This window comes from Oncorhynchus nerka, linkage group LG10 (assembly GCF_034236695.1).
Source record: "Oncorhynchus nerka isolate Pitt River linkage group LG10, Oner_Uvic_2.0, whole genome shotgun sequence".
Lineage (NCBI taxonomy): Eukaryota > Metazoa > Chordata > Actinopteri > Salmoniformes > Salmonidae > Oncorhynchus > Oncorhynchus nerka.
Window position 1 is genome coordinate 35,098,960 of NC_088405.1, and position 25,989 is coordinate 35,124,948.

A 25,989-nucleotide genomic window follows, 5' to 3' on the forward strand; every position below is an offset into this window, starting at 1 on the left:
GGTAAGTTTTGCATGGCACACTGGACCTCCTGCTGTTTGGGATATTCTCCAATGGTTTCCACACTGAAGAATGCTTTTCACTCGTAAGCTTGAACTAGAGCCTGCTTAAACATGTTTATTTATTCATTGATACAAGAAGGTAATGTTTCTGTTGACTAAATGTAAATGAGGCAGAAGAGCCACAAAATTTGTGGTAAATGTCTAGTGTTTTGTTGTTAGTACAGTAGCTCCAGACGCATAATACATGCGTCCATAATCGGTGCGAAGGAGAACCAGCCACCTAAGTTCCACCAAATCAAAAGCCCTGAGTGTATCATAATGACTCGGGTTATTATTCTCTCTCCCATACTCAATGTCCCTGGAAAATAATGACTATTTTCCACGGGTTCAGTTATATGAACCGTAGCTTTCAAGCTTAGCCCAAACAAGACTGAACATGGCCCTGTAGAGAACACCACCGCTCGGTCCAGGTGCTTGTTAATAACAGAGCACTGTCCTTCCATCACCTCAGTGGGAACATTAGTTCACTTTATATGCAGCTGCTTTTTCATTGGACCAATTCAGGTAACCTTGAGTACACCAGCTGTGTGCCTCCATCTCCCCCTAACACCACCCATTTACAGCCCGCCACCAACAGCTGCTCTAATTGGTCGCTATATTGGGTTGATGAGGCAAAAATGGCGGTACAATCAATCAATTTTTCCGAATTCATTTGTTACAGAAAGTTAAACAAAGCCCAGGTAGCAGGATGCTGGACATGGAGTAGAGAGGCATCTAAACAGCCACATTAGCACAGAATGACAGCAGGGGGAGCACAGATTAGGTGCAACATGAACATCCCAGCAGTTATTAACTATGTCATAGAGTGCCACCAGGACAGTGGTAAGAGAAACGCTTCGCAACAAGGGGTACTCTTACACCAACCCACTGTTCAGGAGTGACCGTAAGGATTGCTCTTAAAATATAAATTCTACGATTGATTCGTGACGACCATAACTCTCTGTGGTCAAGCTCTTCCCACAGCTGTGCCCTTATGCTATAAGCCACAGGCTAAAAAGGTACATTTCTCATTTATATATATATATATATATATCTTTTAATAAATGATTTGATTCCCTTATTGTTGACTGGCTTGTTCTATAGTAAATGAGCCCTATAAGAGTGTTCTAAATAAAACACTGGGTGACCTCTGTGAGAGAAACACTACGTTCCATTATTTTCTACATGGCTTAAATTACATGATTTTAAATTAGGTGAAATGTCAAACAGTGCCGAGACTGTTTGAAGTGTATGCATGTGTGTTTGTGGACTTGTGTGTGTGCAGGTTTTTTCTGCGTGGGAAAGTCTTGGGTGGACCATGTAAGTGTTTTTTTGGACCGTTCTAGATTGGGAAAGAAATTCTGTGTAAGATATTGTATGTAAAAAAAAAAAAAATATCCTAACCTATTTATTTTTGAGAACAAACAATCACTCAAATAAAAGCTAGACAGCCAGGGAGAATCTAAAATTATAAATATTATGCAATATGTATTTTTGTCATGACGGGAGGCCCCCATTTTGATTTTGTTAAACTATTTGAATCACTCTGATAGCATAAGCCATGGCAAGATGTGTAGAATTTCAGGAAATTGGCTTTCCAATTAGGAACAGTCAACAAAATGATGTTTTTAATGCAACAGTTGGACAATGAATAACAATACCTTTTGAAATGGTATAAACCATCAGATATATAGCACACAAACCATTTTACAAATTAGATTTTGGTGGGAATTCAGGTGTTCAACTTATTGTGAAATGTAACCATTTTCTTTTATCAGGTTTTGTAAAAATATTTTTTGTTAAAATAGACAATTATGTGCCTCGTTTGTATAAATGGTGTATTTGCATAAATGACATGCATTAGCATAAATGGGTGGAACAGGGCTGCAAGCACTAAACACTACCCTATACACTACCCTATCTGCACTCAATCACCTGCATTGTCGAGATTGCCTCATTAATTACTGTTGTGTTGTCTTGCATAATTCAACATGTTTGTCAAAGATACCCTTGGATTAAAAATCAACACACTTGGCTCTAGATTACACCCATCTAAACATGCTTGACATTGTTGGCGAGATCAGACACATCACTATAATCCGAGTATTCATTTTCAGAAGTTGCTTTTATTTCTGCACATCTAATTTGCCAAAATGGCAGCTTTTTATTAAATTATAACTTGTTTCCACAAAAAAAATTAACACCCATAAAAAAAAAAGTAATCTTTCTTGTGTGTTAAAACGGATTTGTTATCTGTGTAGAATTGCAGGATATGAGCTTGAAAACAGCTATATTTTGTCACTGCGGCGAACAGGAGTGCCTTAAAAAAAGAATAGTTGGCTTGCACACCATTGGCCACGCCTCTGTCACACCCACCAACTAAGCCCCATTTTGATCCAGATAAAAACATGGTGCGTTTCTGTAATCCAGGGCACCACTAGCTGATTGTCACGCGTTGCTGGTGACTACAGCACAGGCGTTCACATTTGTTATTCTCTGACACATCTTCCTGCAAAGGTTGCTTATCCACAGCCCTGAGCAGCACAAAAAAAAGACCGCTTTTACACTGAATAATATTGTGTGTGATCAGCTCAAGGCTGATAAACACACATACAGAGAGCGTGGTAAAGTTATAGCGGGAAACCAGAAAGCTGTATTAGCCAATTTTAAGGAGAATTTATTTTAGAAAAATATACATATCCTTCAAGAGTTCTTTGATACAGGAATATTAAACACCCATTGTGTTAAATTACAGTATTCTGCTTAAACATATGCCTGCTTTGTTTCATAAAAATAGTAAAAAAAAAAAAATGGTAGCCTAATTTATAACTGCCACCAAATCCAGGTAATTGAAGATTGTGAAAGTGGGGTGCTGAATGTTGTATGAAGTGTTCTTGCTGTGTAATCAGCCTCACATGAATTTCCACTCAAACATGAAACACTCTCTCAATATTTGATTTAACGTTTTAGGTAGAGTGCCTCGGAACAGTTTTGGGTGTGTAAAAGTTCTCAGATTTTTATTTATTTATATATATATTTTTCAGTGACCTAATTTCGAAACCTGGTATCATTGTGAGCTATGTCACTCAAATCCCAGTGGACATCATTAGGTAACTGGGTATGATAAAGTAGTGGTTCCACACATAACGTTTTTAAGGTTGTCTCAGGTACGCGAGTCCCCTTGGTGTATCATGATTCTGGAGGAGGGAACCCAGCATAGCAGCACGTGCATTGAATCCTTTCTATCACGGAGGGTCAAATGAAGTCACTAGCTAATAGCTACTTTACCGGAACCCTTTTGATTACAATTCAGCCTGCTCCTTTTGTATCTCTTCAGAATGCCTGTGACTTAAGAACCTGTGGATGAGGACGTCGCTGGAGTACCTCAGAGTTTGGGTATGGTGGTTATTTTCCTCAAAATATGTTCTATTTCTAATAATGAGAAACCTAGGGTTGTTTCAGTACCGTTATATTGCTACGTTTAGGTGTGTGGGTTTACCATGGGGTTGTTATGTTGCTGGTATAATAAGTCACCAGACCCCCCTCCCCCCCGTCTAGTGGTTAGAGCGTTGGACTAGTAACCGAAAGGTTGCAAGATCGAATCCACGAGCTGACAAGGTACAAAAAAAATATATATATGTCGTTCTGCCTCTGAACAAGGCAGTTAACCCACTGTTCCCAGGCCGTCATTTAAAATAAGAATTTGTTCTTAACTGACTTGCCTAAAGGTATAAAATAAAACCTAAAGCTCCACTCAGATCCCCTGTGACGTACTTACAGAAGGCTCTAGAAAATGCTGTGTTGGCCTACCACAAATTCCTTGTTTTGCTAAGTTTGCCATATTGTACATTGCTCTCCGCTATATTCTTTTTTTCTATGGCCATTAAGCATCCAAATTTTAGATTGTGCTAATTTTATTGCCACATTGAAACAAATCACGTGCTGTAGTTTAAAAACTTGGTGGATCGTGCTAAAACAATGGTTTCCTCAAGATTCTGCCATCTTTATGCACATTCGCCATTGGGGAACCACAGAGCTCCACTCAGATCCCCTGTGACGTACGTACAGAAGGCTCTAGAAGATACTGTGTTCTTCATGCTACTGATTTGCAGAAAGCGTTGGATATGTTTGCTCCTGTGTGATTATTTTGAGGTGGAAGAGCTGTACGGTTTCCCATAATGATGGTGCCGTTTGTTTTTTAAAGTAGGTTTAGGAACTGGGATCGTGTGGTGTGATAATTGTATCAAATGTAATGCTATTGGATTGTGCCATTTTATTGAGCTATTTCAGACCTTGCAACATATCATTTTTCATGTCAGTGTCATGTACACAAAAGTAAAGCTAAATCACTGACTAGGCTTTGCTATTCTAAAGTATGTTATAGTCAATTTTGTTTAAGTACTGCTGTACCCACTAGCAATCTACTGAGCAGAAATATAAACGCAACATGTAAAGTGTTGGTCCCATGTTTCATGAGCTGAAATTCAAGATCCCAGAAATGTTCCATATGCACAAAAAGCCCATTTCTATAAAATGTAGTGCACAAATTTGTTTACATCCCCGTTAGTGAGTATTTCTCCTTTGTCAAGATAACCCATCCACCTGACGGGCGTGGAATATCAAGAAGCTGATTAAACAGTATCATTACACAGGTGCACCTTGTGTTGGAGACGAAAGGCCACTCTCTAAAATGTGTATTTCTGTCACACAACACAATGCTGCAGATGTCTCAAGTTTTGATGGAGCATGCAATTGGCATTCTGACTGCAGGAATGTCCAACAGAGCTGTTGCCAGAGAATTGAATGTTAATTTCTTTACCATAAGCCGGCTCCAACGTTGTTTTAGAGAATTTGGCAGTACATCCAACCGGCCTCACAACCTCGGGCCACATGTAATCACGCTAGCCCAGGACCTCCATATCCGGCTTCTTCGCCTGCTGGATTGTCTGAGACCAGCCACCAGAACGGACAGCTGATGAAACTGTGGGTTTGCACAACTGAAGAATCTCTGCACAAACTGTAAGGAACAATCTCAGGCAAGCTTATCTACGTGCTCGTCGTCCTCACCAGGGTCTTAATCTGACTGCAGTTATGGCGTCTTTTGTGGGGGAAAAACTAATCGGCTGCGCCAATGTGAAATACATAGATTGTGGCCTAATACTGATTTCCTTCTATGAGCAAGTCAGTTAAATCTTTGAAATTGTTGCATGTTTTATTTGATACTTTTGTTCCTTGTAGTATTGAGATGTCTTCCTCCTTTACCTCAGATTGCCTAATCAGAATCCATTCATTTGATGTGCTGTAATTTCATACACTCACGGTTCCTCTGCCTGACTATCTCTGTACTGTAATTGCATCTGATCATTCATTCCAAGGCTGATTTAACTCACACCCTCATTTACCAAGTCCCCCCCCCCGTAGCTCATTCAAATACACTGTCTTTGGGTAAATGGCATTCCAACACTTTCATGTCCCAAGCAAGGGCTGTCACTACAGATTCCCTATAAGTAATTCCATCTTTCTAATGAGCTGAAGTCAGGGTTTTTTCTGAATCAAAAAGGGGCTTAGGTGGTGGGCATGGCAAGGGGTGCGGTCAGCTAAATTTTAGAGAATTTTAGGCAGAGATTTCCTGCAATTCCCCAAAATTCTCACATTTTTGCAGTTAAGCTAATTTCCTGTAATTCTACACGTTTTGCCATGCAGCTGAGAGAAAATGTAAAGCTAATTTCCTGCAGTTCTATGTGTTTTGCTAATGCTGTGTTCTTTTGCTCTCACACAATTCTGCTCACACATAATGCTGTTCTTTTGCTCACACATATTCTCCCTGACTGTCTAGCTTTTATTTAGGTGATTGTTAGTTCTCAAAGATTATATTGTAAAATATTTTAGAAATTTAGCAGACGCTCTTTTCCAGAGCGACTTACAGGCGCAACTAGGATTAAGTGCTTTGGTCAAGGGCACATCACTAGATTTTTCACCTAGTCGGCTCGGGGATTCTACCAGCAACCTTTCTGTTCCAATGCTCTTAGCCACTAGGCTACCTGCCGCCCATATCTAGGTCCATTGTCTTTCCTACATACTTTATCTGTTTTTAGTCGTTTATACCGAAAGCGTTATTTATTTTACACTTTTAGGACTTGGGCAACCTGAAAAAAACACTTACTGTAGGTGGTTCACCCAAGCATTTCAATGGCAGAAAAATCCTTGACCGAAGTTTGACTTCCTTTTTTATAAGATATCGTAAACTGGGCCGTAGTCAGTTCTAATAATGTTGTTTTTCAAGCAAGGCTTTAAGACATCTGACATATGAAGAAAAGGATACGGCAGGGATAACCATTAGGGAAGTTCATTAAATGGGACTTGTTGCCTGCGCATTTAAAAATGCCACAAACTAATGCTTCTAACTGCCGGAACATTTGTAAAGACCCCCCTGTGTGGGAGTGCATCTGAGAACTGAGAGTAAAAACCAATTCTATCATGACTGATCCAACGCAACTTGCCACCCCCTCGTGCTGCCACTTAAATCCCAGGCAAACATCAAGTCCCGAAAAATCACTATGCTATTTTCCACTGCGCTGTTATTGAGAAACTGCCACACGGCTGTAAAGTGTATTTCTATAAAGAGCCGCAGTGCTGTAAAGTGACAGAAATCCAGCCTTAATTGGCTTTCTTAACAGAGGTCGATTTCACAAATCCACACGCAGACAGAGACCGAGACGTGGGGACAGAGGTTCCTATTGGTAAAACGTAGGCAGGGCGTAAATACAGGCTGTACATCCATGTGGTGTTTCATTGATCTGGTTATTTTAGTGACCAAATCCAATTCAAATTTGATTTGTCACATACACATGGTTAGCAGATGTTAATGCGAGTGTAGCGAAATGCTTGTGCTTCTAGTTCCGACAATGCAGTAATAACCAAGTAATCTAACTAACAATTCCAAAACTACTGTCTTATACACAAGTGTAAGGGGATAAAGAATATGTACATAAAGATATATGAATGAGTGATGGTACAGAGCGGCATAGGCAAGATACAGTAGATGGTATCGAGTACAGTATATACATATGAGATGAGTATGTTAGCAAAGTGGCATAGTTAAAGTGGCTAGTGATACATGTATTACATAAAGATGCAGTAGATGATATAGAGTACAGTATATATGTATACATATGAGATGAATAATGTAGGGTATGTAAACATTATATTAGGTAGCATTGTTTAAAGTGGCTAGTGATATATTTTACATTTCCCATCAATTCACATTATTAAAGTGGCTGGAGTTGAGTCAGTGTGTTGGCAGCAGCCACTCAATGTTAGTGGTGGCTGTTTAACAGTCTGATGGCCTTGAGATAGAAGCTGTTTTTCAGTCTCTCGGTCCCAGCTTTGATGCACCTGTACTGACCTCGCCTTCTGGATGATAGCGGGGTGAACAGGCAGTGGCTCGGGTGGTTGTTGTCCTTGATGATCTTTATGGCCTTCCTGTAACATCGGGTGGTGTAGGTGTCCTGGAGGGCAGGTAGTTTGCCCCCGGTGATGCGTTGCGCAGACCTCACTACCCTCTGGAGAGCCTTACGGTTGTGGGCGGAGCAGTTGCCGTACCAGGCGGTGATACAGCCTGCCAGGATGCTCTCGATTGTGCATCTGTAGAAGTTTGTGAGTGCTTTTGGTGACAAGCCGAATTTCTTCACCAGGGACAAATTGGCCGACATTGTCTATATCTGCCAACTTTTATTTGACCCCAGCAGCTTATGCAACAGCTCAGGAAAAACTGAAATATTAGTCAGGCCAATAGGTGCACATTCTTATGCAGTTGGTTAAGCAGGTCCGGAGGCAAATACCTGTTTTTGAGTAGATGCACCCTTCCTTTCCACTGCAGGGGTTGCCATGCCTTGCGTGACATGGGGACTTAAAGCGTAGGCCATCGCTCTAGGCTACGTCACTCAAATGTGAAGAAGAAACGCACAAAACATTTATGATTTCCAGACTCGAAACATGCTCTTCTCTTCCCTGTTATAACTGAATGAATGTTTAACGGAGGTTTGAGTCACTGACTACACCATGCATGAGAAATTCAGTGTGGCAAGGAAATAGAGTTCTCGAGGATGAGTCAAACCGTTACGTAGTACAGCGATTTAACATCTCGGGTTAATTCCAAATTCCTCCTTTTCCACCATACTGTAAAGTCCTTCACAATCTAGATGGAGGATAGATGAACCACAGAAATAGAATGACTAGAACAGGCTTGGAACTTCTAATGGGGATGCACGTTCTAGTCATTCTTTCTATGAGATGAACACTGAAATGTAAATGGTAAAAGCATCAGTTAAGTGGGTGTTGCAGTTTCCAAGGACAAAGGTCATATTTTAATGTCTAGTTGAACTTGATACATGCTATAGAATTTAGAGAATGTTTTCTACAGTACAGTATTTTGTTTTACAAAGTTGGTTATAGGAAAAGACAAAAGGGTGAATGGATGGAGTCGGACACGAAGGACTTACTGCTGATACCGGACCAGGCCCAAATCCCTTTCATTCGCATGAAGAGGAGACCGACACAGGGGACACAGATTTGGGTACCTTGTGAGATTTGGGTACCTCTACCATCCATTATATTGGCCAACATGCAATCATTGGAGAATAAACTGGATGAGCTCCGTTAGAGACTATCCTACCAACGGGACGTTAACTGTAATATCTTATGTTTTACCGAGTCGTGGCTGAACGATGACACAAATAATATACAGTCGGCTGGGTTTTCCATGCATCGGCAAGACCGAACGAATAGCTCCGTTAAGATGAGGGGTCTGTGTATTTGTCAATAACAGCTGGTGCATGAAATCTAATATTAAAGAAGTCTCAACGTTTTGCTCGCTTGAGGTAGAGTATCTCATGATAAGCTGTAGAACAAACTATTTACCCAGAGTTTTCATCTATATTTTTCATAGCTGTCTATTTACCACCACAAACCGATGCTGACATTAATACAGCTCGTTGACTGCGGTCTAAGGCCATAAGCAAACAAGAAAATGCTCATCCAGAGACGGCACTCCTAGTGGCCGGGGACTTTAATACAGGAAAAGTTAAATCTGTTTGAACTCATTTCTACCAGCATGTCACATTTATTTCACCTTTATTTAACCAGGTAGGCTAGTTGAGAACAAGTTCTCATTTGCAACTGCGACCTGGCCAAGATAAAGCAAAGCAGTTCGACACATACAACATGTGTAACCAGAGGGGCAAAAAAAAACTCTAGGCCACCTTTAATCCACACCCAGAGACTGGAATAAAGCTCTCCCTCACCCTCCGTGCATCGGCAGGATAGAACAGCTACGTCCGGTAAGATGAGGAGTGGGATATGTGTCTTTGTCAATAACAGCTGGTGCGCAATGTCTATCTACCAAGAAAGTTTTTGTCTATTTTTTTTGTAGGCATCGATTTACCACCACATACCGATGCTGGCACTAAGACCGCACTCAACGATCTGTATAAGGCCATAAGCGAACAAGAAAATGTAATCCAGAAGCGGCGCTTATAGTGGCCAGGGACTTTAATGCAGGCTAACTTAAATCCGTTTTACCTCATTTCTACCAGCATGTCACGTGCAACCAGAGAGGGAAAGAACTCTACCACCTTTACTCCACACACAGAGATGCGTAAAAAGCTCTCCCTCGCCATCCATTTGGAATATCTGACCATAATTATATTCTCCTGATTCCTGCTTACAAGCAAAAACTAAAGCAGGAAGTACCAGTAACTCACTCAATACGGAAGTGGTCAGATGATGCGGATGCTACGCTATAGGACTGTTTTTTGCTAGCACAGACTCGAATATGTTCAGTGATTCATCCAATGGCATTGAGGAGTGTACCACCTCAGTCAACATCCACACCAAGCTAAAGGCTAGAGCTGCCGCTTTCAAGGTGCGGGACATTAATCTCGGTGCTTATATAAAAAAAAAATGCTATGCCCTCAGACGAACCATCAAACAGGCAAAGTGTCAATACAGAACTAAGATTGAATCCTACTACACCGGCTCTGATGCTCGTCAGATGTGGCAGGGCTTGCAAACTATTATTAACTACAAAGGGAAACCCAGCCAGGAGCTGGCCAGTGACGCGAGCCTAACAGATGGGCAAAATTGTTATTTAATTTTTTATTTAACCTTTTTTTAACTAGGCAAGTCAGTTAGAACTAATTCTTATTTTCAATGACTGCCTAGGAACAGTGGGTTAACTGCCTTTGTTCAGGGGCAGAACGACAGATTCGTACCTTGTCAGCTCGGGGATTCGATCTTGCAACCTTTCAGATACTAGTCCAAAGCGCTAACCACTAGGCTACCTGCCGCCAATAAAATGGATTTTTTTGTTTCGAGGCAAGCAATACTGAAGCATCCATGAGCGCACCAGCTGTTCCAGATGAGCAAGACCTTTTAAACAGGTCAACATTCACACGGATTACCTGGATGTGTACTCAGAGCATGTGCTGACTAACTTGTACGTGTCTTCACTGACATTTTCAACATGTCCCTGACCCAAGTCTGTAATACCTACATGTTTCAAGCAGACCACCATAGTTCCTGTGCCCAAGAACAGCAAGGTAACCTGCCTAAATGACCATTGACCCATAGCACTCACATTTGTAGTCATGAAGTGCTTTGAAAGACTGGTCATGGCTCACATCAACACCATCATCCAAGAAACCCTAGAGCCACTCCAATTCGCATAACGCCCCAACAGATCCACATATGACACAATCTCTATTGCACTCCACACTGCCTTTTCCCACCTGGACAAAAGGAATACCTACTTGAGAATGCTCTTCATTGACTACAGCTCCACGTTCAACACCGTAGTTCCCTCAGATCATCAACAAGCTAAGGACCCTGGAACTAAACACCTCCCTCTGCAACTGGATCCTGGACTGACCTCCCCCAGGTTATAAGTGTAGACAACACATCTGCCACAGTGATCTTCAACACGGGGGCCCCTCGGGGGTGCGTGCTTATTCCCCTCCTGAACTCCTGTTCGCCCATGACTGCGTGGCCAAGCACAACTTCAACACCATTAAGTTTACAGACGACACAACAGTGGTAGGCCTGATCACCGACATCGATGAGACAGCCTATAGGGAGGAAGTCCGAGACCTGGCCGTGTGGTGCCAAGAGATCAACCTCTCCCTCAACGTGATCAAGACAAAGGAGATGATTGTGGACAACAGAAAAAGATGGGCTGCACAAGCCCCCATTCTTTTCGAGGCTGTAGTGGAGCAGGTTGAGAGTTTCAAGTTCCTTGGTGTCCACATTACCAGCAAACTATCATGGTCCAAACACACCAATACAGTCGTGAAGAGGGCATGACAATGCCTATTCCCCCTCAGGGGACTGAAAATATTTGGCATGGATCTGAGGTCCTCAGATCCTCAATGTTCTACAGCAAGGTGCTACAGAGGGTAGTGCGTACAGCCGAGTATCACTGGGGCCAAACTTCCTGTCATCAAGGACCTCTATAACATGACCTCTATACCTCTGTCAGAGGAAGGCCCTGAAAATTGTCCGACTCCAGACACCCTAGTCATAGACTCTTTTCTGCCACCGCACCACAAGCATTGCCAGAGCGGCAAGTCTAGGTCCAAAAGGCTCCGTAACAGCTTCTACCCCCAAGCCATAAGACTGCTGAACACCTAATCAAATGGCCACCCTGACTATTTGCATTGCGCTGATGCTACTCCCTGTTTACTATCTATGCATAGACACTCTACCCCTACCTACATGTACATATTACCTCGACTAACCTGTACACCTCTTCCCCCTATTTAGTAAAAAAAAAAAAAACTCATTTTTCTTAACATCATTGTTGGATAAGGGCTTGTAAGTAAGCTTTTCGGCGCATGTGACATACAGTGGGGAGACCAAGTATTTGATACACTGACGATTTTGCAGGTTTTCCTACTTACAAAGCATGTAAAAGCATGAGGTCTGTACTTTTTTATCATGGGTACACTTCAACTGTGAGAGACCGTGTACAAATGATACAATGTGATTTTCTGGATTTTTGTTTTAGATTCCGTCTCTCAAAGTTGAAGTGTACCTATGATAAAAAATGACAGACCTCTACATGCTTTGTCAGTAGGAAACACTGCCGATTTTGCAGGTTATGAAATACTTGTTCTCCCCACTGTATATAGTTTGATTGGATTGGCACTCTGCTCTGACGTCGCATACACTAGTTCTGACCATGTGGCCCCACCCCACTGCACAAGCTGCTGTGAAGGTCATTGATCTTTCGTTGGAATTCCGCTGTGACGCATCAGCCTTTCCCTCCCTTTATTCTCCCCAATGAACCCGTCAGCGGGGTTCACACACTGTAAAAATAGCAACATGATGAACACCCCTGTGCTGCTGGGGTATTTGTGGGACATGAGAGAGAACAGGGGTGGAGGGGGCATCTGTGACCCAGGAAGCGGTGGACTGATCAATGGCTTATGTTCATTGGTCCACCCCAGGGTGTAACCCAGTCGTGCAATTATGCACTGCTTTGACTGAAGGGAATCTTTGAACCAAGCCAGAGGTGGTTAAACCTTCCTTTATTCTATAATGTTTTCCTAATTATTCAGATTTCTCAGAATGCTCTCCCCAGGGATACATAGGAAAGTGCTGATGGGACTCCCTAAAAACACACCGCTTCAAACCCTTTTCCAAAACTTAACATAATTCTTCTAACCTGCTATGCTAACTTTCCTGACCTTCTGAGTAAATTCTCCTAACCTGCCATGAAGATGTCACTTCTGGTCTTAGCTGTATCGAAGTGGCATGTTCTTAGGGTATCTCGAGTGCTGATCTTCAATCTGGTTTATTGTATCTGAACCTCTTAAGAGGATTTCTATGGCTTAAGTTGACGGACGGCATACTTTCAGTTCGGCTGGCGGGTATGTGCTCGCATACTCCCTTAAAAGACCTTCGCTATTAAAAGACCTTCGCTAGAAAAACTCTGCAATAGTACTGTTTGTCCATTTATTTTTAATTTTTAAGATGCCGTAGCCAGTATACACTTCCTCAAGATAACTCAAATCTGTCATTTACTTTTCACGTTTTTTTTGCCAAGGAGATCTGTCGCTCTATATTACATCCAACTAAGATGTTTGCTGCAGTGTTTCCTCAAGTGAAATTTGCATAAAAATGAATGACAAACATTTAATTGAAGAATCCCTACTGTTGACTGATGAAGGGGTGGGGGAATCCCTACTTTTTACTGATGAAGGGGGGGAATCCCTACTGTTGACTGATGAAGGGGCGGGGGAATCCCTACTGTTTACTGATGAAGGGGGGGGGGGGGGGGATCTTGCCAAAGACCGAAATGTCATGATATATTGCACAAACTCTTCAGAACGGTTTCGGCTGGAAAGCATGCAGACGCATTTACAGTGCAATGAGTGCATCAGACTGGGGCATAAGTAACGTGTATAATGGATATAGAGAGGACTACGGTCTCCTTCTCTGTGCTGCAGGAAGGATAGACGGCTCTCTGGTGTTTCTCCACTCTCTGTGGCAATTGGATCCACAGGGCTACAGAGTGACTCAGCAAAAGCCAAGTCATCAATCAGAATAGATATAGTGACAGGCTCTTCTCCTGTTCAGCGTCTTAGTCATTTACAGCCACTAGTGTGTGTGGGTGTGCCTGTGTTCCTAAAAGTGCCTTCCGGAGCGCGTGTGTGTGTTTTCCATGGTTTTGATTTTGGTAGGGGGTGTGGCTTCTTTTCCTAACGAATATGCCTAGTTTTTACATTCTAAACTTAGCCCACAATGCTTCCAGTCAGTGGACTGTAGTGTACGAGTTCCTCTATTGGGAACACACTTCTGCTTGTAATCAATTGTAGGCTTGGGGGCATGCTCAGATTTTCCTCTCTCTCATTCTATTCCACATACACGTATGCACACACCATACTCTGCAGGCAGAATTTTGAGAGCAGATATTTAAAAAATCCTCCATCACGACACATGAATTGTGTTTGATGTTTATTTGAAGTGGCATCCCATACCCCTCCCTCCACTCTCCACTACAGACAGTTTGCACCAGGCAGCCGTTTCTTTTTCTGCCCACTGCTACTGCTCTCATCAAAGCCTATTGATTCAAACCACTTTTTTTGTTGCTACCGCTTTAGGAGAGAGGGAGAGTGGAGAGAGCCAGGGAGAGAGTAGGCATGGTCTGAAGGGAGGGAGAGAAAGGGAGGGGAACTGGACACAGACCTTTACAGCTGGCTTTTTGCACAGGGCAGGGCTCAGGGCTGGTGTCGCTTCTACCACATCTAATGTTTGTCTCCTGGCAGGAATAACCGACCGGACAGACGCTGAGCACCAAGGATGACGAGCGCTACCCCGGCCAGGAAGCCGTACCGCAAGGCTCCGCCTCAGCACCGCGAGTCGCGCAACAACTTGCCCTCGTTCCTAGAGGACCTTAGTGGGAGCACGCCGCCTGCGCTTGCCAACACCGCTGGTCCCAACCCTCCTGACCCCTGCCAGGTAATTCGCATTCCAAACCATACTCCAGGTTTTCAGCGAACAAGGTTCACAGACCCCTACCTGAAATGCCCAGTTAGTCCTGAGAGCCGCAATATATTTTCTTCCTCCTGGTCTCTGCTCTCGGACAGTGAGCTGGATGTCTCCAGCCTGTCCAGCCTGGATCTTACTGTCCTGCCCCCACCCAAAATCTTCAGCCATAGTGGCATGACAGTGGGCGTCACAGCCAACCAGGCAGCCAGGGACTTGCAGGGGATGAGACGCTTCTTGAGCCGCAGTGAGGGCCTACTCGCTCTCTCTGGAGATGAAGACCTCCGCTCAGATAACTCCCAGCGAGGTGGCTACTCTACCTCTCCAGCCCAGTCCAGTCGCAGCCTGGAGCGCTCGCTGGTCTTCAAGGACAATGCAGAGATCCTGGTTCCCAGAGGAGGTCAGCACCACCAGCAGACTTCCTTCCAGAGACTAGCCCTCCCTCCTAAGGGGATCCTAAAGCAGCCCAACCAGCTGGGCGTCCACTTCTCAGACCTCAGGAAGTCCAAGTCTGCCGAGATGCTGGGCCAGAGCCGAGACTGGAAGCCCCAGAGGAGGTCTCTGGCCAAGACCACCTCAACCAGACAGATAACCCTGTCCTCCACCTCGCAAAGCTCAGCAACCTCAGAAAGAATGATCCAATTCCTAGAAAATAAGCTGAAGTTCTCCAACTTCCTGGATGATGTCACCACCAGGCTCATCAGCCCTGCCAGAATGCAAATGATGGGTGGAAAACAGCAAGAGGACACAAGACCGGTTAAGGGAAACCAGCCTCAGCACCAGGCACAAAATTCTCCCCTGACTCCCGAAGCGAAGAGGAAGCGAGGAACCGAGAGGAACCCTGCGATGAGCCGGCCGTGGGACGAGTGGTCCTCTGCGCTGGACAGGGACAGGCCTTCCAGGAAGGAAAAAGGTCGACCAAAGACCTGGCACCCCACCCCGAAGGACATCCCTGACCAGAATGCAGAGAAGTGTAGGGCAGACCCCCTTAGGGAGGGAGCGAGGCCCAAAGCTGAGGGGCCCATTTACAGCCGTGTGGGGGGTGGCGGGGACTCCAGCTCTCGACGCTGCAGTGAGACTGATTGCGAGGACAAGAGTCGGCAGAGAGACCATCACCAGAAAAAACGGCACCAGTCCTCTCAGCTGGACACCAGAACACATCACAAGGACGCTATGGATAAACCCACAGCTAAATACGTGCCCCAGCCTCCTCACTCTGAAACAGTATCACAACACCTCTCTTTTTCTATTTTCTCACAGGTCAAGGTATGTGAGGAGAATTTCTCTCTCCCCCCCTTCCCCTCCATTGTTGTACGCCTTCGAGAAAAATAATTGGAAGCCTTCTCAACAAATATCTGTGTATTGTGTCGAGCGGATTCAACATGCGAGTTGCTTAGCTACAACTCTCGTCATATTATAAATTGAAATGACATTTGCCAATAACTGAAGGCAAGTCATTTCCCTAGATGGCTCGAGAGTAGAAACGTACTGTACGAACACTCAAGTGGTATTCACTAGCCAGCTTTCTAGTCCAATCCAAACTGAAAAGGTCAGTGTTGTGCATCTGTGTCATATTAGTTTTTGACTTTTAGATCTTTTTATTTTAATGCACTGCATTCTGCTATAGCGCTACACTGAGTGTACAAAACATTAAGAACACCGTCCTAATATTGAGTTTTTCTCCAGGCTTAAAAAAAAACCTTTTAACCTCTCTCCTCCCCTTCATCTACACTGATTTGAAGTGGAATTAACATCAATAAGGGATCATAGCTTTCACCTGGATTCACCTGGTCAGTGGAAAGATCATGACAGTGTTTTGTACACTCGGTGTATAGCCGTTGTTGAGACTGGCCATTATGTTGTAAAGATATTCTGGATTAATACTGTGAAATGATTCTACAGAGATGAGAATACAATATTCATAAATGTGGTGCTGATAACTAGCCTCTTAAGTGCCGTAGATGCGCAGGCTGCTCTTCTGTGTAAACTGAAGTCTCTTTTTTTTAGTTTGCAGAATGACAGGGGCTGTCAAATTGATTTCATAGCTCCATGAGACGTATTGGCCTGTGTAACGAAGAGACATCCTGTACAATTCTGCCTTGTCTGCTTATCTCTCTAACCCTTCAGCCACATTTATGTTGAAGCCAACACTGAAAACTACCAAGGAATCTGAATTCTGTGCAGTGCGAAATTGGTTAATAGAAATGTGGAACATTTTTTTTTTTTTTTTTTTTTGTACAATTTCTGCTTAGTTCAGTCCTTGAAAGCCGGTGAGTGTTTTTGAAATGGTGTATTGTTGTCGCGGAGTGCATCTCCAATGTTTCCCAGGTCTGTTCGCTGTCTGCCTAGCTCAATGCCTCAAGGTTGTAGATGGAGAGCCTTTTTAAAAGAAATGACTAATTACAGCCAGTAATGATTGCCGGTCCAGCAAAATGTCTGTTTTTGTTGCAAACATATCTACAATGGCCAAACTAATAGGATGTTTGTTGTTGCAGGACTCCTTATCAGATGCAGACAGGATCAAGTAAGTAATTATTTTATAATCTACTTATGCTTTGACAAATATGTGCTGTATTTTCGGTGAGATATGCTTCAGCCACAGGATTGAAAATACTAAATTTGACTTAGTTTAAACAAACAGAAAACAGTGAATCTCAGCATGACTTCTTTGGCTATGGGTTTCTGTGTCTATTTGCCTGCTTCACTTTGAGCCCAGTTTTGACACCTCCGTGTGTACTGTATAGATCAGTCTACTGTGTGGGAAGCTGTAGCCCCGGGTGGCGTGACCTGATTGGCACTGGGTAGATAGGCTGCTTATAGGAGACGGCCAGGTTGGCACCAAGCCACAGCCAGCCCTTCCCAGGAGCCCCAGCTGCTCCCGTCTAGACACTTCCTGAGGAGAGGGAGCCGGGCAGGCCGCACTCAGACGCCCAGCTTCTGCGTCAGTAACGCTAAGGGGAGGGAGGGTTCATAGAGACATGGCTGATCCCATATGCTGCTATGATGACAAGCCCCTGCGGTGTGGTGGGAAGGGTGCTGCGCAGGTGGGCGAGCGAGAGTGGAAGAGGAGCAGGTTGCTGTTAGCGCCAACATCCGTCACCCACACCCCCCCTGCCGCCTCCTTCTCCCACCCCAGCCTGGGCTCAAAGTGAATCGATGTGATCAGTGGCGTCTCCCTGCTGGAACCTCCCCCTCCTTCCCCCAGCTGTGAAAACTCCACACAGATAATGAGAGAAAGCAGTATGTGGGGGGAGTCCAATACCACCAGCCGTGCAGGATTGACCACTAGTACAGAGACGGAACACTAGTTGTAATTACAGCTCGAACTTTCACCTCCAGCAGTCCTGCGGCCCTCCTCCGCTCCCTCTCCCAAAAAGAATCCCTATAGACGGCTAATTACTACCAAATCTATCAGCTGCGTGTGTGACGGTGCATGTTTGATGTGTCATTTTAGCCTCTCGCAGTAAAGTCTAGCCCAGCGCTGGCTCTGGTTCGCTACAGTGAAGTTCCCTTTTGGTGTCAGTGAACATGAGATGTAAAGGGTAAATATAGTCAGGCCACCATCCACGTGTGGGCATCATCAGGCAGCAATGCTTAATGAATTGCCGCTGACGTAGCTGCTGTTGGACCCCCCCCTTCTCTTCCTTGTGGTGGTAAATGCTTATAAGCTCCTTTGTGGCACACAAGCAATGTCACTGATTGGCCTAGATGCCCCTGCGCTGGTGTTGGGATGTTGAATGATTCTGTGTCTAACTGAATACAACCTGAGCTGAGTGCCGCTGTTAATCATTACCGCCCAGTCACCCACTCTTGCCCTAGAGTTCCTCAAGTCTCCACATAGGCCAGAGCTGAGTCTGTCTCCCCAGCGGTAGTGGAGTTTTGTCATGCTGTTCTATATAATGTTGGCTGTTCGTCTACTGCGTATGCTGCAGAGGACTGTTTCTCAGATGAATGGGATTACCAATGCATCGGTTGACAGACCGATCTTCCTCCTCTCTCCCTCCCGTTGTTTCCACCATACTCTTCTGAATGGGAAAAGGTCAGAAAAGTCCAACTAAAGTCACAATAGTTTTGTCAAATGTTTTCCCATTAAGAACACCTGCTCTTTCCATGACACAGACTGACCAGGTGAAAGCTATGATCCCTTATTGATGTTACTTGTTAAATCCACTTCAATCAGTGTAGATGAAGGGGAGGAGACAGGTTAAAGAATGATTTTTTTTTTTTTTTTAAGCCTTGAGACATGGATTGTGTGTGTCTGCCATTCAGAGGGTGAATGGGCAAGACACAATATTTAAGTTCCTTTGAACAGGGTATGGTAGTAGGTGTCAGGTGCACCAGTTTGTGTCAAGAACTGCACCGCTGCTGGGTTTTTCACGCTCAACAGTTTCCTGTGTGTATCAAGAAAGGTCCATCACCCAAAGGACATCCAGTCAACTTGACACAACTGTGGGAAGCGTTGGAGTCGACATGGGCCAGCATCCCTGTGGAACGCTTTCGATACAGAGGTCAAAAGGGCAACTCAATATTAGAAAGATGTTCTTAATGTTTTGTACACTCAGTGTGTATCTCTCTTATGTGTGGGAATACTTTTGGTGTTTTTGCAGTCTTTTATGTCCAACAATTTTAAAACAAGAAAGGGAAAAAATGTAGTTAGGGTCACCAGCTTGGGCAACCCTGGTATAATGCATGTAAAACCCCTGAACCTCTAAGGATGTGTTTTACAAGTGAATTGAAAGACCCTTTCCCAATCCCAGTCTTTCAAAATCCTTTCTGAAAGCTTGGGAATATCTATTTTCTCTTATCACAGTTATTTTCCCATTGCGCCTTAATTTACCACTCCTCCTGTTTGGCTCCCGGGGAGCATCTCGATGTGCAAGGCTGTTAGAGGTGTTTTGTAACAGCCTAAAAAAGTACCCTAACCACAGTGCACTCAGGTTCTGGGTAGTCTGTAATCGCAAGACACCTTTTATGCTGTGACATGCTCATTTTGCCTTTGCTGTTGCACTGTAATGCTCAATCATCCAGGTTAGATCTAATGGTAGCCACGCCTTGCTTTTATACACACTGTGCATTGGTTAGCAGCAGCAGTTCTGTGAAAGTGTGTATTCTACCATATAATTAATGTACATTTTTTCCCTCACTGCTTATGTGTATTTACAGCATAGCAGAGTGGATTACGCTCCTTTTGTTGTTTCTTCTTCTTCTTTTTTAAACGTAAGGCGTAAGCTTGGCTTCTTTTACACACCCACTCTCCGTGATCTGAATAGGATCTGAGCTCATGTTTCTCATGTCATAATCCGCATAAACATATGTGTTGTGTGTGTGTGTGTGCACATACTTAGCTCAAGTAAACTTGTACAGGGTTACAGGGTAGGACCCACAGACTGTGCCAAAAACCAATTTTCAGCCTTTTTTCTCAAACCCGTGCCCTGAAAGAGCCAAAACGGAACAGAACCGTGCAGAGATGGTGAAATCCTGTGTGTAATTATAGAATAAAACATTGGCTGCCGCCTCACCAACCGTAACATACCATGAATTATTGATGTTCTCTTTTCTTGAGTCGCCCTGGTTTTGGTTGGCAAAGTGTGTCTGCATGTGTAGGATACACTTGGGCATTTTCCTTCCTTCCCCTCCGGACCTGTCGACTTTGAAGAGGACTACCCTGTTGCTCTGGAAGTTTGGACGGGAGCTTGTGTCGATGTTAAAGATTTTGTGTCTGCCAGCTGTTAGGTGGGGGAAAATGTCCCATTTGACTATTGCAGATGCAGCACGGGGGAACCGATAGCGGTGCGAGGGCTAACTTCATTCCACCCTGTCACACCCAATCACACCCCGTGACAGGGTAACGCACCTGGGTGATGCTCCTGTTGTGGTCCCCCGTCTGCCGATCAATTGCCTGGCTCTCACAACCTAATCTGAGCCCACTGGAAGCCTTACTTAAACATACATCGGTGGACTGGAGTTAGATGTTTGTTTTTGCTGCTAACTGCTGTCATGCAGCAGAGCAGCAGTCCCCTAGGTATTTGGGTCTGTCTGAGCCGGTAGGACAGAGACCCTGAAAACAGTGGTTTTAATCAGTGTGCAGTGAGTGAGTGGGTGGCTGGATGCTGCATAGTGCGACACACGGTGTGGTGACAGGATTGTGGACAGTGGGTTGTGGCAGATGGCAGATGTGTCCTGTCCCATGGCAGCTGCTCCGTCCCCCCAGCGTCCTAACAGCTGCTCCCATTAAACTCCACAGACACACTAGGACAAAGGCAGGCAGCCACCACACACACACACACACACACACACACACACACACACACACACGAGTGCTGTGGACAACCATGTGTTTGCTCTCTCTCTCATACACACAGAGAAAAGACGCATACTTTCTGTCATAAATATGCACTCACTCATGTGCATGGACCTTTCTTTCACATATGCCATTTTCCCCTCGTGTTAATCGTAGTTGTTAATTATGAATTTTCTCTATTCCCATTGACATTATTTTCAATAAACTGTGAATAAATTGTGACCCTGAATTTTGGGTGAGTTCTGTGGCTGAAGCAAGTTCCCATGGCTCTCTGTTTGTCTTGTCAGTCTAGTCACTATGTGTGAATACAGTACTGTCTGTGAGTCATTCCACTGCACCTGGGCTGACTGCCCCCCCCACCCACCTTCACCTCTCTACCACTCCCTCTCCCCTCCAGGATCCTGCAGCAGCAGAATGAAGAGCTTCGCCGGCGGCTCTCCCACACCACCCACAAGATGGAGGCCATGGAGACGGAGTTTGAGACCAGCCGCCACTACATGCAGGGGGAGATGGGTCGCACGCGCGACGACCTGGAGAAGATGAGAGACAAGTTCCGCAGGTGACGACTGTAACCTCCCTCATTTCCTGAGCCCATTATCAATGTTATGGGAGGCACTCTTGCCACTTCCTGACACGGATAATATTTCACTCCGTTACACCGGACACTCACTTCCTCTCCCAACCTCACTTTTTTCAGGAAACATAAAGATGAAATGAATACCTTCCCCGGCAATCCATTTTTAATGAATCTGATCAAAGCTGTTGAATTAATGAGAGCTTAGGCATCTGATTATGCAGCTAGTTGTTACTTTAAGGTCTTCAACCTCTGGGCATGTTGGATCGTCTATTTGAGAGCGAGGTGGGTGGGGGGAGGGTTGGGGGGAGTTTTGTTAAGTTTCTGCCACATGGAAAAAATGTAGATGCCAGAAAGTCTCTGCTGTTTTATCTATGATGTATCTATCTATATTTCAGAACGTTGTTCAATGGGAGGATGTTACCATAGGACTCTTCAGCGCCCGACCACACTTCCTCTGTCAGCCCTAGTTAGTGACAACGTCAGGCCTTCCTCTACAATACATGACCACCAGTCCTTTTTTTTTAGTTAGAACTCAGAGCCTGAATGTTGAGCCAGAACAAACGTTTTAGTTTATGTTCTTGACTTCGTTCTATACCACATTACGGGCACACAACTATGGTTCTTCTATCATTTGTCTTTCTTTCAATCTTTCCGCTGTTGAAGAACCTCTTGATTTAAAAGCGTCTCCTGCTTTCCCTGGCAATACACCTGCAACCCGCCTCTCAGTGTTTGGTTAATAAATCAAACTCTACACATCTGCTTGTCAATCCAGTTACTTCTGAAGAAAAGGGGCAGGCCCAGTCCCACCTGTGTACAACTTTGTAGCTTGTTAAATAAAGATTTAAAATGTTCACAGTTTAGCGATAAAAGCTTATTAACGGAAGTTGGTCTTGAAAAGCCTGGTAAATGCGCGCTTTGATTCCTAAAAAAAACACAAAAACAATTTAAAATAGATTTGAGTATTTTGTTTTGCTCCTAATTTGTGAGTTTAAGTGCAGGTTAAAAAAAAAGAGGCCAAAATGACGTGTGTGTAATGGTTGGTATGCATAATCCACCATTTGAGACAAACTCTCTCACTTTAATGAGATTGTAAAGCTTATGTTATTATGGAAGTGTCATGGTAATGATGGATGAGTTTCCCACCACCACACACAGGAAACCTAAACTCCTCCAGAGGGAGGACACAGGGCTGAAGCTTGGCGGCAACACATTTTCCCATCTCTGCTGTCGGGTGATAATGGTTTCCATTTTGTTTCTTAAGCATTTTAATCGTTAAATATGTTGCTTGCTTTTGAATTATTTTCGTAATACATTTCCTATAGCTTTATATGTCAATGTGCCATTTCATTTTTATCTCGCTGTCCACATGTATGTGGAGAAATCGATTTGCTAATTTTACTGTTACGAATGCTTTGGCTCTGGGTTGCATTAATGTGAAGATGCACGTTTAAGTCAAGATTCCAGGGAAAAACCACGTGGCTGCTCATTTCAAATCTCGTGTGTTGTGTGTTGTGTGTGTCACATTCAAAAGCAATCATCCCAGTTTATCTCCAATCAAGAGGAATCTTCCTGTTTTTTTCGCTCTGAGCAACCAGTCACTTTCAATTATCCCTGCAGTGTTTCCATCAATAAATCACAGAATGAGGCTACATGCCTGTGCGATGGTCCATCTGCATTTCCGTACTAGATGATCACACATTCAAATACAGCTTCAGCAAAGATAAGGGTTCAATTGGATTACCATCAGTTAACTAGTGTGCTCCACTCGTATGTCCTATCTGATTATCACCGGGCAGCACAGTTACACAGATGTTTTCAGAGATCAATCTCTGAAAAGGCTCTGGGAATGAAAAGCCAATTGTTGTAATTACAACTACATTTTTTTTTACTTAGCTATTTATTTACTTTACCATTCCCATTAGCAGCATTCACATGTGACTCTGAGGACTTCGTTTGATTAGTTTACGGTTGCCAGACTATTCAATCTGACTTCTTAGTGGAGCCATCAGGTGATTGTAATTGCGCTCCCCAATTTGAAGTCCATCAGCGCAAAGTCCGATCAAAGTCTACCCTCTGAAACCCTGAAATGCTGCGGGGAGTGTGAACGAAAAGTATGGACTCAATACTGTAAGTCCGGATAAGAGCGTCTGCTGAATGACTCGAATGCCAAATGTAAATGGACACCGCTGTGGTCTCGGTGGGAATCTGTGAGCTTTGCTCAAATGTCTATTCACTTTTGATTGGGGAAAAAGACAGTGAAAGTCATTGGCGGTGATTTGCAGCAAAGCCTTTATGATTAGTGAGGAATGCGACAGGGAGTAAGAAGAGATGCTGGTGTTATTGGGAAGGACAGCCCTTTGGGAAATATGCCTTAAAAAGACAGAGGTTTTGTACTATGAATCCCAGTGATACACACTGGTATCACCCTGGACACTACAATAGCGATTTAGTGTCATTGCATCAGGGTTGTAATATAGATGAGGTTAAACCTGTGCGCGTGTCCATGTGCAATATTGTTTGATCAATGAATCAATCACGTGGCCAGTTGGCCCGGGGACAGCAGTCGTTGTGACACGTTCACGTCTGCGTGGTCAAATGAGCACCCAGCATGGCTCATGGCAGAAAGAGGAAATGAAACTAGTAGGCTAGAGCCTGGCCCTGGTGCAGACCTGACTACCACGGAGAGGATCACCGGCTGTTAGACTCTGGCCTTGTAATCCCCTCTCGGTGGAAAGGGTGACGGCCAGAGTGCTTTGTGAGCATCATTTGTGTGCTTCTTAGACTTCTATTGGATTTCAGGTGTTGGATTTTCAGACGGCAGTCCTGCGTTCATACCCTCTGGGGTTTCTGTGAGATGGGGTTTGAACCATACAAAGGAAATATTTGTAATTTAAAAGTGTGAGCGTGACTGATGAAGGTGGTGCACAATCAGGGGTCCTATACAACAGGAACATCAATACCTCAAACATGTCCTGCAAAGCTATGTGGAAAATCAGTGTGTTGCCATTTTAGCCCTTTTTTAAAATGTTCTCCATAATTGCATTCCATGAAATACACAACCTCTCACTTTTTTGAGTAATTTATCTAGCCAATTTAGGAGGCAGTGGATAGTGGGAAAGTAATTGCTATTGGTCCTATTGAAATGGGTTTAATACAGTCCCCTCTCTCCCTTTTCCTCCCATCTCTCGTAATTTGTTCCGAATGTCTAACCTGTTGAAAACCGGAGCGAGCAAAACTCTGATGGCTTCATTAAGTCTGAGAGGATTCATACCGTGCTGCTGTTGAGTAGCAATGGAAATAAAGTGAACTAAATGTGCATGGATGTGACTGCCAAGATAACTGCGTGCATACTTGTACTGCAGGATTTGCCTGTTTTCTGGTGCCTCATTGTGGAGATAATTCTGGTCTATATGGCAATTTGAATTATTCATTTGACAACCAGACAAGATGCACAAGAGAAGACAACCGCGTAATCTGAACTATGATGGGAGGCGATTGCACTGAAAAAGAAAAGTGGTTGACGAGTTATTTTACTGCAGTGCTACGTTCTGTACCAGTGGGCTCTGCGTCTCAGTCTCTGCAGCAATAGCATCTGTGGGTTTCCAATACGTGTTCTATCTGGATGGGGCTCAGCTCTGTAGACACGGTACTATTAACTGAGACACATTCTGTCCTCCACAGACTGCAGAACAGCTACACCGCCTCCCAGAGGGCCAACCAGGACCTGGAGGAGAAGCTTCATTCCCTGGTAACCTTTCACCTTTCAACTCTCCCACCTGCCCTCTTTGCTTATCTATAGGTGTTCATTGGACATAAATATTTCATGTTCTTCTGGTGACTACTACGACCTTTCCCTGGTCAAAAGTATTGTAGATTTGCAAACACTACCACGTCCAAAGGTTTCTATGTCGAAGGAGATTCCCAGCATGCCAGGTCAGTGGAGTTATTCTGTATTGGGGAAGAACCTTTCCCATACAGCGGTGTGTTTTTAAATTTTTAAAATTTTAAGAGCCCTCTCATTATGCCATTATCCCACACCTGTCAGCTAATTATGCCGCAGGGTCTCTTTTGGAAGGTTCTGTGGTGCAGAGTGCTGCAAGGAATTAGCACAGAATGATCTGGCCTTTCATTTGAAGTCAATTCTCTCTATCACCCATGTCTCTGCTAGCCCCTCTGGGAGACGGGAAGGTCCACAGCTCTGCTATTGCCCCAGGCAGCACGCCAGGCAAACGTGTGTCTGTGTGCGCGAGCTCACACACGCTCCCGAAACCACACTAGGTGACAATCAGGGGTTTTATGTGCAGAGACTCTTTTACATATATTCCCACAATGTCAAATCCCACACTTTCCCTTTAAAACATAGTAACCTATGTATGCTGCTGTACGTTTTATTGGATGATTATAATACGACTCATCAACCGTACAACCAATCAGATATTGTGTCAGGACATAAAGTATGCATCTATGTTCTCTAATATGTATGCTGCTGTTTACACATGTGTGATGGTTGTTTGATTAGCCCGTCTCT

The 25,989-nt window shown here is 44.1% G+C and overlaps 1 protein-coding gene across 4 annotated transcripts in view; it reads left to right on the top strand.

Moving 5' to 3' along the window:
* The window catches only part of tjap1 (tight junction associated protein 1 (peripheral)), a 78,018-nt gene that overhangs the window by 35,172 nt on the left and 16,857 nt on the right, over window positions 1-25,989 (top strand). For 2 of the 4 annotated variants that reach the window (XM_029669684.2, XM_029669683.2), the window contains 5 exons: window positions 3,377-3,435; window positions 14,364-14,556; window positions 17,079-17,107; window positions 21,282-21,443; window positions 25,143-25,209. In XM_029669684.2, coding sequence (XP_029525544.1) covers window positions 14,398-14,556; window positions 17,079-17,107; window positions 21,282-21,443; window positions 25,143-25,209 — 417 coding nt within the window. In that variant the 5' untranslated portion in view covers window positions 3,377-3,435; window positions 14,364-14,397. Of the gene's footprint in view, window positions 1-3,376; window positions 3,436-4,885; window positions 5,059-14,363; window positions 14,557-17,078; window positions 17,108-21,281; window positions 21,444-25,142; window positions 25,210-25,989 lie in introns of all 4 variants that reach the window. The other 2 variants (XM_065023256.1, XM_029669685.2) reach the window with 2 other exon arrangements.